Here is an 11,293-nt window from a genome sequence, read left to right as displayed (position 1 = left end):
CACAATATAGTCTTATTTTTATTTTCATTGTCAAATTTTTTTTGACCAAATATTCTCATCATTTTTATACAAAAAATATAGTTATGTGAGATATCGTTGAATACGTCTCAATGCGTTTTAATTTAGATATTAGCTTTTCTTAATTTTTGTTAATATTCTATCAAAGATATTGATGGTCAAAACGCATCTTGAAGATCACAAAAAATAGAATAGACACTTTAGTATGGGACGAAAGGAAATTATAATGGTAATCTTGCTCATTTAAAATATTGTTTCCACAGTAATATGAGTATATCACAATCTGCAAATACATAGTAGAACAACACTATTATGTTCTCATGAATCTATAAATACAAACAATTATGGTTATGTTCGGTGGAAAACTGAAAGTTAAAGTTGATTGTATTGACTGATTTTGACTAACTAATTGTATTAACTAATTTAACTAAGTGATTTTATTAGCTGATTGAATAAAAATGTTTGGTAAATAGCTAATTGGTTAAGTTATTTGAGTTTGCAAAATAACCCATAAATTTATTGACGTATTTAATTTTGGAAGGGTTATTGGGTTTAATAAGGATATAATTGTCATTTCACCAAATAATAAACTTGAATAAGCTAATGAAAAAGCTCCTCAAGGTTATTTAATTTGGTGGGATCAAGTCTTCAAATTAGCTAACCACCATGCAAACACCCTAATTAGCTTATTGAATTGGTCAATCACCTAAAATTGGTTAAATCAACTACTTTTTCACCAAAAAGCTCACCAACAAACACACTCTTAGGTTGTGTTTAGTGAAAAGCTGATTATTGTGTTAATTAATTTTAGCTAGCTGATTGTATTAACTTATTTTATTAGTTGATTATATAAAAGTATTTGGTAAATAGATGATTGTTTAAGGATGTTTGAGTATGTGAAATGACCAATAAGCTGAGTGTAGGCAGTTAAGAAAGGATTTTAAATTAAATGGGGGTGTAAGTGTCACATCATCTTAAGATATTGAATAAACTAATAACAACGCTTTTAAAACGAGCTTTTTGAAAAAGAGCTTATTGAGTGGAATAAGCTCTTTACCAAATAAGCTAATGTTGGTCAATATTCAATCTGCTAATGTTGGTCAAATAAGTTATTTACCAAACACAACCTTATATATTTTGACAACAATTAAATGCATTAAATTAAACAAGGTTGCTTCCTTTGAGTCCTAAAACTTTAGATCCTGGATCCTAAAACTTTAGATCCACGAATTTGGTTCTAACCTGACCCATTGCCTCCTCTAGTTGGTGGTGATTTTTTATTTGAAAATAGAGTTCAAGATAGGATGGTAAACACAAAGTTATTCCTTGAAAACTTGTAGAATTTAGGGCATGTTCTAATTGACTGAATTGAGCTGAACTGAACTGAACTTATTAGAGCTAAGCTGAGCTGAACTGAACTTATTAGAGCTGAACTAAACTGAACATAACTTATTAGAGCTGAACTGAACTGAATTTAATATTTTATAAGAGAAGAAAATTAGGAGCTGAACTGAATTAAACTAAACTTATTAGAGCTGAGCTGAACTAAACTAAACTAAAAATAATCGTATCAGAACAGACCCTTATAGGGTATTTTCTTTTTTGAAGAAAACTTACAAGGTATATTAATTGTCAAATTTATCCAATATAATATTTGCGGATTTATTGGTCCAATATTTATGGTCAAACATTTGGAAGTAGGGAAAGGTAAGAGGATTCTCACCCCCAACTCCCCAAGTGCCTTCACTAGGCAAAATTCAAACCTTAAATCTCTAGAGATAAAGAAGCCTTGCCAAGTGAATTAAGCCTTATTTATGCATATCTAATATGATATGGTCTGCTCTGATGGTATGATTTAACCAAACTTTATCTATGTACATGATAATCTATGAAGAAATAAAATATATCAAGTGAAATTTTATTAGATTTGTATAAATATGTAATATTAATAAAAAAAAAAATTCATTACAGAACAAAGATATTAATTATAAAAAACCATACATAAAACGATGATATGATCTAAACCTATTTTTTCTGATGTGATCTGATTTGAACATATATTTTCTTATCTAATCACTAATCTGAACTTATTTTTTCTAAAACAAGTAAAAATAAGTTGAACTAAACAAGTCCTACTTGGTTACTTGTGTCTAGATGTTATATATTCAATTAATGAATCAATTTTCGTGTAAAAATTATATTTGAATATATACTTACTAAGGGAATGTTTTTGCCTCCCAAGCAAGGGGTTAAACAACAGATACAGAGATGCCTCTACAGATAAATGCCAAAAATATACTAATCACAAATTGAGCTGAGAAAATAGTGATGGAACAAGATCAACCACAGACCACGCAAGGCCTGCATACTGGATAAATCTGATTCCTGTGTCAATATCGAAAGAATCCTCACGGGAAGAGAAGAATATTTTCTGAAGGTACCCCGATTGCTGCTTGGTTTTGTCTGAATTTTTACCAGTTGTAGATACATTAAGAGCAGGAAGATAAGTCGTCGACCTTACAGATATACCCATTGTATTCAATGCCACTGGCAAAATCCACTTTGCCAAGGCCTTGCTGCAATACTTCACCAGTAGGATGGTGGGAATACCCACAAGGATCCGCCCGATAAAGGTGGGAGCTGCAAGTGTAGAGGTAAAAAGGCGTGGCACATCCTCATGGTGAAATTGGTAATATGTCTGTTGTACCCCAGAAACCTTGACAAAACAATTCATATAAAATCATGTTACAACGTACATAAACATTGTTTTGAAAAAAATATTACTACGTAATTGATTTATTTTTAACAATGTACATCGTGAATAAGCTGGAGAGAAATTCACAACAGTAGAGTTTGTATTTATTATACAAAAACCTCGAGAAAGCACCAAAATACCCTGACACAATGCTAGAAACTAATCGTACTTTTAAGTAACAATGCCTCTCTGAGAGTAGGTAGATGAGTGTCTCGCCACTCGTACTGAACGTTTGCCATATTACATGCAAAATACAAAGATCACTCCACACTTTTCCCTTTGTCTTATTTTTTTTTTCAGAGAATTCATAGGAAAGCTAGGCATATGCAACAGATAACACGGAGTATAGGATTGGGGGTAGGCCAAGCCCTCATTAAGGGCACTATTATCTTCAAGAATAAGATGATCCTCTATTCTTCTCTCACTATTCTCTTAACTATATTCTTGTTCTATCACCAACTTAAAGGCTAGAGTTACTTTTAACAGAAACACGAAAACCTCATTTCTAGAATGCATAGACACCTAGTTTCAGAAAACCCAGTGTCAATTAAATGAAATAAACAATGACACTTTAAGCTCGTAAAGGACACTTACAATGCCAAATGCAACACCATTGAAGGCGGTATGGAACTCAAAGCTTGGCGTTGGAACCTCAGGTGTTGGGTAAGCAAAGAACAATAAGAAGCTGAGAGCAGTCCAAAATGTTGTAACTGTAAAATTGCATGATTTGGGCTAATTAGAAGACATGAAACAATACCAGAAAATGCATTAATTCAATTGTAACCCAAGTAAATCTCAACATAGTGCAAAAAACTTAGAAGGTTCTAGGGTTCAGCAAATCTGAACATAGCACTCCTGTATTTGCAATCCCCCTCCCCCCCCCCCCCCCCAAAAAAAAAAAAAAAAAAAAAACTTAGGCCCTCGCTATTCTCCATGCGATTGACAGCCCCTGCATCTCTAATTAAGCTATTGAAGTTTGGACTGACTCAGATGCCTTGATCAGAAGCATCCATCATGTAGAGACGGCATGGAGGAAAATCAAGTAGATTATCAAGGAAATTAAACATAGAACTAATTCCTTCTCATCTTTTACAATTTTAAAAGTTGCAAGATCTGTAATTGCTGGGCCACACAACTTGCCAGTCTCTGCTAGGATAAAGCCTTAAGCTCTTTTCTCTTATTTTTTTTGGTTGTCAAAAAAAATATATATATAAAATAAGATAAATCATGTCTAAAATGCACTTATATCTGATGTCAACTAATACTCTAACCCGTTTCTCTCAGCAACCCTGAAACAAAGTTATATACCCAAGCCAAGTTCGAGGCACTTCACATCCTCTTCTCAACATTACAAAATTGCTTCCCATTCAGTGATGCTCAAGTTTATGCTCAACAAATTAATGTTCACTTCACTCAGTTTCAACAAATAGAATACAACACTTCAAGTTTGTCTTTTATTTGTATAATTTTATAGCCAAGGTATATTATGAAATAAAATTGGCAGAATAACAAAGCCGCACAATGATTATTTTGGAGTTGAAACAATAACGGAATATACAACTCAATTCAGCTTGACGGATCAATGTATAATTATGTTCTTAGACCTACAAACAAATTATCTTTTGGAAGACTTTAACCCATCACTCACGCTTGATATAACTAAACAAAGCCACATTATTTTTATTAGCCACACGCTCACAGGGCCATAGGAGTGGCCATGCCCTCTGCAAACCCCCAACTTTCCCACCCTTGATTGCACCCCTGGTTTTTAGCGATTTTACTTGTGAAAATCTATACATAAATATCTAATTTCTACACCTTTACTTGAAATCGATTTTTAGTTATTGCTCCCTCCGATCCTTTAGGTTTTTCTTAGTTCACTTTGATGCTTTTGTCAATGCACATTTTAAATCGTTAACATCCCTAATTACATGTTAGTAAAAACTATATAAATTTGATATTCTAAAAGTACTCATGGAGACAAATCAAACTAGACACACTTGATCATGTTTTTTTCTTATATAATGGAAAGAATTTAGAAGATTCTCTTAAATTGTTAGTAGTGTTTAAATTCCAAATCAGAAGAACATTCAGGATCAAAGGGAACAAGAAGTTATAACTTTGCCTACAGAATAATTTTCCATGTAAAAGTTAATGGTATTCATAGGCCCTAAAGCCACTTCTTGATGATAATAGTGCTTACTAAACATGATCAACCTTCTTATTAGATAGGGATTGTCTCTTTTCATAAAATTGGTTTCAAGATGGATTACAATAAAGTATCAGGCGGTTAAGAGAGACCAAAGCCCTTATAAATAAGAATCCTCTTTCAACTCACTAAATTAATTCAAAGCACATGCATCATCGTTCACTAGGCATGGGTTCTGTATAATTCCAAATTGCTTACATAATCTACTCTATGGGAAAAACAATTCATATCAACAAAATTTAACCATCTAGAGGAATAATTTCAAGGTCTTGTTTCCATAGTCAAAATCCTAACCATTTGATAGACCAATGTCAATGAAATTTCTGCATCAGTACAGCATGCAGAAGGACAGGGAGAAAATAATCCTTACGCAACACAGAAAAAAGCAGAAGAAAAGTACAGAGGACTGATTGTTATAAACCCCTATGGATCCTATGCTATGCAATCCTATGTCATTGCCACCAAACCACAAAATACAGCCACCTTTTCTAAAAACCAGATCAGAGTAGCATGACATTTAGTTTCCCACATTATTGAGAATAAGAGATACAAAGAGGGAATTTAGCTCTTGTTTCACATTCTATCCCAGATAAACACGAAAAATTTTATCGTAATTTTCTCTTTTATGGCTACACACTTATTCTCTAAAGGATTTTTTTTTCCTTTTTTTTTTTGTTGGGCTGGCGAAGGTGGCTGTTAATCCAAAATTTTGTAACAAGTAGGGATTTTTATTTATTTATTTATTTATTTTTAACTATGAAACAGCTCAAATAAAGCAATAGGAACAGTGCTTTCCACAGAGCCCTCTTTCTGAGGCATGTAAACGGCACATTAAAGATTTTCAGTTCCAGACCCTTTTTTGGAAAATATAGAATCAGTAAGGGGCCATTCAATTCATCACAACTTCACAAGGAAAGGAAACGGGCGAGGGAATTGGGGAAAGGAACCATGAAAGAGAAATGTAACATTATGTTTGGTCCAACAAGATATAAATCTAATTCCTCAATCACTTGTTTGGCTAAAAGATCGGAAGAAAGAAACGATGTCTTATTAACCTTCAAGCAACCCCAACAAGCACCACATTGCGGCCTTATCAACTATCCAACAGAGTAATGTATACTGCTGTCAGCTGCTTTGATAAGCACTCTTACCTTTCACCATACTGTCTCTCCAATCTAGCTACTTAGAGATAAATTTCATCACCATGTTCCAGTTTCTAGGGCCTTATAAATTGTTCTCTCTTGTCTGCTACTGATAACAGCAGTGGCAGAGTTCTTCAGAAGTTCTTGTGCACCATTATGTTTAATATTAGAATAAACTAACTGGAGATTGACCGACACTTCAGATCAAAATCACAGCCAATGGCGCAACAATGAAGGTGGATGCTAGTTGCATCTAAAGATGCCACTGGGCCCGAAATACAGCACCATGGGCCTTGGCCACTTCTTTTTTTTTCCTTCTTTTTTTGGGTGAAGCACAACAAGACATGACAAGACAAAGCACCCGGAAATAAGTTAAATTTGGTTTAGGCACACAAGCACAGTGGCACATGGCAATGTGCCATTTCAAAATTTCGGCACACCACATAGCGAGTGGTCTCATTACTCATAAGTGGGACGTGCTTAGCCAGGCCCAAGGCACATGGGACCAGTAGGGCCCACAACCATCTTTAGTTGCATCCGTGGTGGTATATCAATGGTGATGGAGAGGTGTGGAAGAGATTAGGGCCATTCTTGTCCCAAGGGGAGTAGGTAAATCAAGATGACTCAAACCAGGGTAAAGTGGAACATAAACCAATAAAACTTCAACCAAACAGTCAAACACTTTGAAAGTGTATCAAGGGAGATGCTTTCCTTTCCCTTACTTGAAACCCCCAACCTAACAGACTCTATAGATGGTTGATACCCCAAATCACTTAACTTTCTTGAATCTACATTGGAAATAGAAGACACGGTAATCCGCCCAAAACTCCAAGAAGGTACAGTGTAGAGCACCCTATTAACATGCTGTTCTTCCAATCTTCCCTAGTTCATTCCAGGGCAATATGCCAATATCCTACCGTATCAATAACTACATACTAAAAGACACACCAGCAATGACACGTGTCGTCTCCTGGTGTGTCTTTTAGTTTTGATTTTTTTTTTTTTTTTTTTTTTTTTTTGTTAAATTATTTAATTTAAATTTTTAATAAGATAAATAAAGATAGGCTAAAATGTAAATTGCCTTAATTGTACTAAATCAATATAGCAAGAGTTTATTTTATAATAATATGACATATATTGGAACTTTAACAACCGTGCATTATTACACAGGATCTAACCTAGTGAAGCTATAATACAATCACTCTAAAGAATGCAATTATTCAAAAATAGAAACATTAAAGTCCATCAAACAATCCTCTTGTAACTCTTTCAAATTTAATGTAATTACAAAGCTTTCCACATACAGTACGCAGATAACAATGCATCAGTTATTTTGAATTGCACAAGTACTTAAAGATCAAACCAAGTATAGGACATTTGTTTTTAAAAGGAGTAACAGCTTAAGTCACCTCCCTTCTAAGCCAAAAATGGATCCAAGAGTTGTGCTTCATTACCAAATACTACAGCTGAATTCCAAGTGATTATGGACATGTTATATTCAATAGTTTTCTGCAACTCAGCTGATTATGGGTACATGTCCAAGTGTCCGACTCGCTATTACATGAAAAAGGGATGAAGCAAGAGAGCTGAGCTAATAAAAGCTGAAGGGAAGATCAGGGAAACATAATATTCCCAATTGAAAGTGACAAACTATCCTCCCTAAAACCCTAACTATATATAAAATAATAGTTATCTTCCACCATAGCTTCAATACTAGATGTTACACCCTCTTTCATCCCAGGCATATTCTGGCTTGGAGATTAACTTCTCTTTGGATCTCAATCATCTTATATTTAAAAGATCTAATTGAATGGCTTTTATTTCGGATTTACTTCAGCATGTATTAAACTGATCATTAATTTCATCTGAATGCAGAACAAAAGAGGATGAGCTTTGAATCATCAAATGGAATCATGCTTACCATTTTTACCAGAAGTGATAAAAGAGTCAACATATTCATGGAATGTGAGCCAAAACGCAAGGATTGTCAATCCAAGAATCAACCCACCTATGACATCAATCAAACTGTGCATGCCAAGGTAGATTCTTCCTAACAAAAAAAAAGTACATCTCAACATCAAGATATAAATGTCAGGAAATCTAGTGAATCGACCACATGTAAGTTCATCTCAAGACATACCAAAGGCTATAAGGCCAACAAGCAAGCAAACCACAGCAAGACCAGCAAATTCTTCCGGACCAACACTTCTTTGGTTATATGATATAACATAATACAAAAGGAACCTGTATATTCCAAGACACAATTAGAAACAATTATTCAACACAGACGTTTTAAAAGAGAACAGAATTCTAATGCATTATGCCAATCAATAAAAGGGAGTTAATAACTAGCATCCCCATCAAAATTATGGCACAAAAAAAAATGACAAGAACATATAGAACTCAAGTCAATTTCACTTGAACTCTTGAAGTGAGGAATATTGGCCCGATACCCAATAAACATGACCACCATAAGATACTAAGGAAGCTCTTAAGTCATGTTAGGACTCAACAACATTTTCTGCATTATTACTCTTTGCTAATAAGAGGTTAGCTAACCACTTTCCACTGGAGAAGACAACAAAAGAGATATAAAGCCTGTATCCTAATGACTCAACGTCTTACTTCTATGATTTGATGCTTTGCTCTGATTATACACCAAGGCTCTTTGATTCTGACGAATTGACGATTATGAAACATGCGTAATTTCACAATGATGCAGCATATAGAGCATTATATTGCCTTCTATCAAACAAGGTAACACAATTACAAATGCAAGCATGTTCATTTCCTTTAAACTTCTATCACTTTCCTTACTAATTATTTCCACTTCTCTGCATGAATCTGAAGACTTGGGACTAATATGGACAAAAGCTGTAGGTAATACAAAGCCTGAATGCAAGCTTTCTCTATCAACTATTGTAAGAAATATATTAGCTCGAGTTATATGTCTAACTAGAGCTATGACTCATATTCTATACACACTATTGCCTATTCACTGGAAAGCTTTTTCTAAAAGCCTTAAAGTAGATTGAACTAATAGGCAAATACAATACATACATTATGAGCACTTCTAGAATTTGAAGCAGTAATCATGTGACAACTGTAGCTATTTATAAAATCAACTACCAGGAAACTTAGAAAAAATATTATTACCCAGATAAGCAAACTGTGTTGAGGGTATGAGATGAAGGCAAACCATATTCCTGTGCATTTTCTTCTTCATCTTTAGTAGCAATCAATCTCCTAACAGGAGGGCAACTTGGCCTTGGAGCCGAAATTACATCCTAAACATACACAAAATTTAATAGAAACACCTGAATATTATTCTCTATTTCTCACACATATAGTTAACTTTGAACCATATTATACCTTTATACAATTTCCAACATAATCACAGAAAGCCATTAAAAGTGTCATTTGCCTTGCTAGCTTCCCATGTCCACTCTGCAATATTTTCATCCAAAACCAAAAACCCATTAACCAAAATTGGCCATAATCATTTTACAAAAAACCCATTATTTATTATTTTATTTTAAACAAATAAATTTTAAAAAAATTATTTTAAAAAAAAACATAAAACATACCCAAAAAAGGAGAGGAAGGAAACCAGTATAGAATGGCACAGAAACTACACATGATAGCACAGTAAACAGAACATCATAAAATTTATGCCGTGATTTCTGCATATTTACAAAAAATTCAACCAAAATTAACAATACCCACTTCATAAAATCAATTAAAAAGCATTAAATCAACAAAAAAAAAATTAGAATAATTTTTAAAAAACCTGGATCTGAAGAACAAGAGGAATGCCAGTTTTAACATGGTGTATAACCCAAGGTTGTAACAAAGATCTAATCTTTCGAGTTAAACCCAAAAAAGATGAAATTATAATCCATGCTACAATTCCACAAAGAACTTCTACTTGCCATGTTGGTATCTTCTCCATTCTCTCTCCAATTTAGGTATACACAATTACAGGGAAGGAGAAAGATGTAGAAGATTCAAAGAAGAAATTAGTTTCTAGAATTTTGGATTCCTAAATACATGAATTTTGTGGGGTTTACCAAAACGAGTAAATGGGATTATTGGGAACCACATGACCCATGATTCTTGTGGGATTTTAGGTGTCAAATAGCCAAAAAAATGGGGCAATGAAAAAGACAAGTTTGAGAAAAAAGTTTGATTGAATCAAATAATGTAGTTACAAAGAAGATGATGGTATTGTTTTCAGAGGTTTTATTTAGGTATTGTGGGTTATGGAATAAAAAAAGGATGATTAAGAGAGGTATTTTGACTAATTTGTCAATAATGGGGGTTTAGAGTGTAGGACAATATTGACAATTTGACGTTGGACTAGTTAACAATTTTAATGCTATGATGGAAACAATTGGATTTAAGCCAAAACTAGTTATGGACCCGGGCGATGCCCCGGTCATTAATAAATATGGAGTATGTTTAATTTTTTATAATTTTTTTTATTTTTTATTGTGTAATTATTAAGGAGTTACATTAATTCCTAGGAAAATTGTTATGCATATGAAGAGTTTATCAATTAAACTAAACATTAATACATTGAGGTTAATGCATGAAGTTTTTCAATTATTAATGGTATGGTATGATTTGACGACATATCATATGCCAAATGACAAAATGATGACACATGGCAAAACAACATATCTTGTAATGAGTTTAATTAATATATATTAGGAAAATTTGTTAATTACTACCTCAAAAAGAGTAGCCTTGTCACTTACTACCCCTAAAAAAAAGTTTCTAATTACTACCCCAAATTCACCTTAATTGCACCGATTACTACCCAAGTGTACTTTCCGGTGATTTAACTCACCTTATGATGTTTTAACCCACATTTAACCACACATAAACCTAACTCTGGTATAATTAACCTAACCAACCCAATTTTTAAAAAATTACCCCTTAATTAACCTTAATTAACACAAATTAACTAACACGATTTACCCCGACAACTCATCTGATATAAATCAAATGAGAAGAGCCAATTCAACTTCTCAACGAATCCTTCACCATTATCAACCCTAATCCTCTCATCCTTTCCTCTATAAATCACCAAATCATTTATCCTCCTGTCACATCGCACACTTCAGCTTGCAAAAGGAAGACTGTTGAAAAGGTAATTGATTAATT

The 11,293-nt window shown here is 33.6% G+C and overlaps 1 protein-coding gene across 1 annotated transcript; it reads right to left on the bottom strand.

The window, feature by feature from the left end:
* Nucleotides 1-2,199: 2,199 nt before the first annotated feature.
* On the bottom strand, nucleotides 2,200-10,341 carry LOC145632176 (lipid phosphate phosphatase delta-like). The gene is made up of 8 exons (XM_081684485.1): nucleotides 9,915-10,341; nucleotides 9,712-9,807; nucleotides 9,497-9,571; nucleotides 9,281-9,411; nucleotides 8,265-8,368; nucleotides 8,046-8,174; nucleotides 3,368-3,483; nucleotides 2,200-2,734 (listed from the first exon to the last, which is right to left on the bottom strand). Exons 1-8 carry the CDS (start codon nucleotides 10,074-10,076, stop codon nucleotides 2,321-2,323), a joined length of 1,227 nt encoding a protein of 408 aa, XP_081540611.1. The 5' UTR covers nucleotides 10,077-10,341; the 3' UTR covers nucleotides 2,200-2,320.
* Nucleotides 10,342-11,293: the final 952 nt, after the last annotated feature.

Source organism: Chenopodium album, chromosome 5 (genome assembly GCF_948465745.1).
Source record: "Chenopodium album chromosome 5, dcCheAlbu1.1, whole genome shotgun sequence".
Lineage (NCBI taxonomy): Eukaryota > Viridiplantae > Streptophyta > Magnoliopsida > Caryophyllales > Amaranthaceae > Chenopodium > Chenopodium album.
Note: the sequence above shows the minus strand (reverse complement) of the source record. Positions and strands in the feature narration are given on the sequence as shown.

Coding starts and splice junctions, on each gene's coding strand:
- LOC145632176 (XM_081684485.1), bottom strand. CDS start 10,076: ATGGAGAAGATACCAACATGGCAAGTAGAAGTTCTTTGTGGAATTGTA. Junction 9,572..9,711: donor TCCTTCCTCTCCTTTTTTGG/GTATGTTTTATG, acceptor AAAATATTGCAG/AGTGGACATGGGAAGCTAGC. Junction 2,735..3,367: donor ATGGTGTTGCATTTGGCATT/GTAAGTGTCCTT, acceptor TGTTTTGTCAAG/GTTTCTGGGGTACAACAGAC.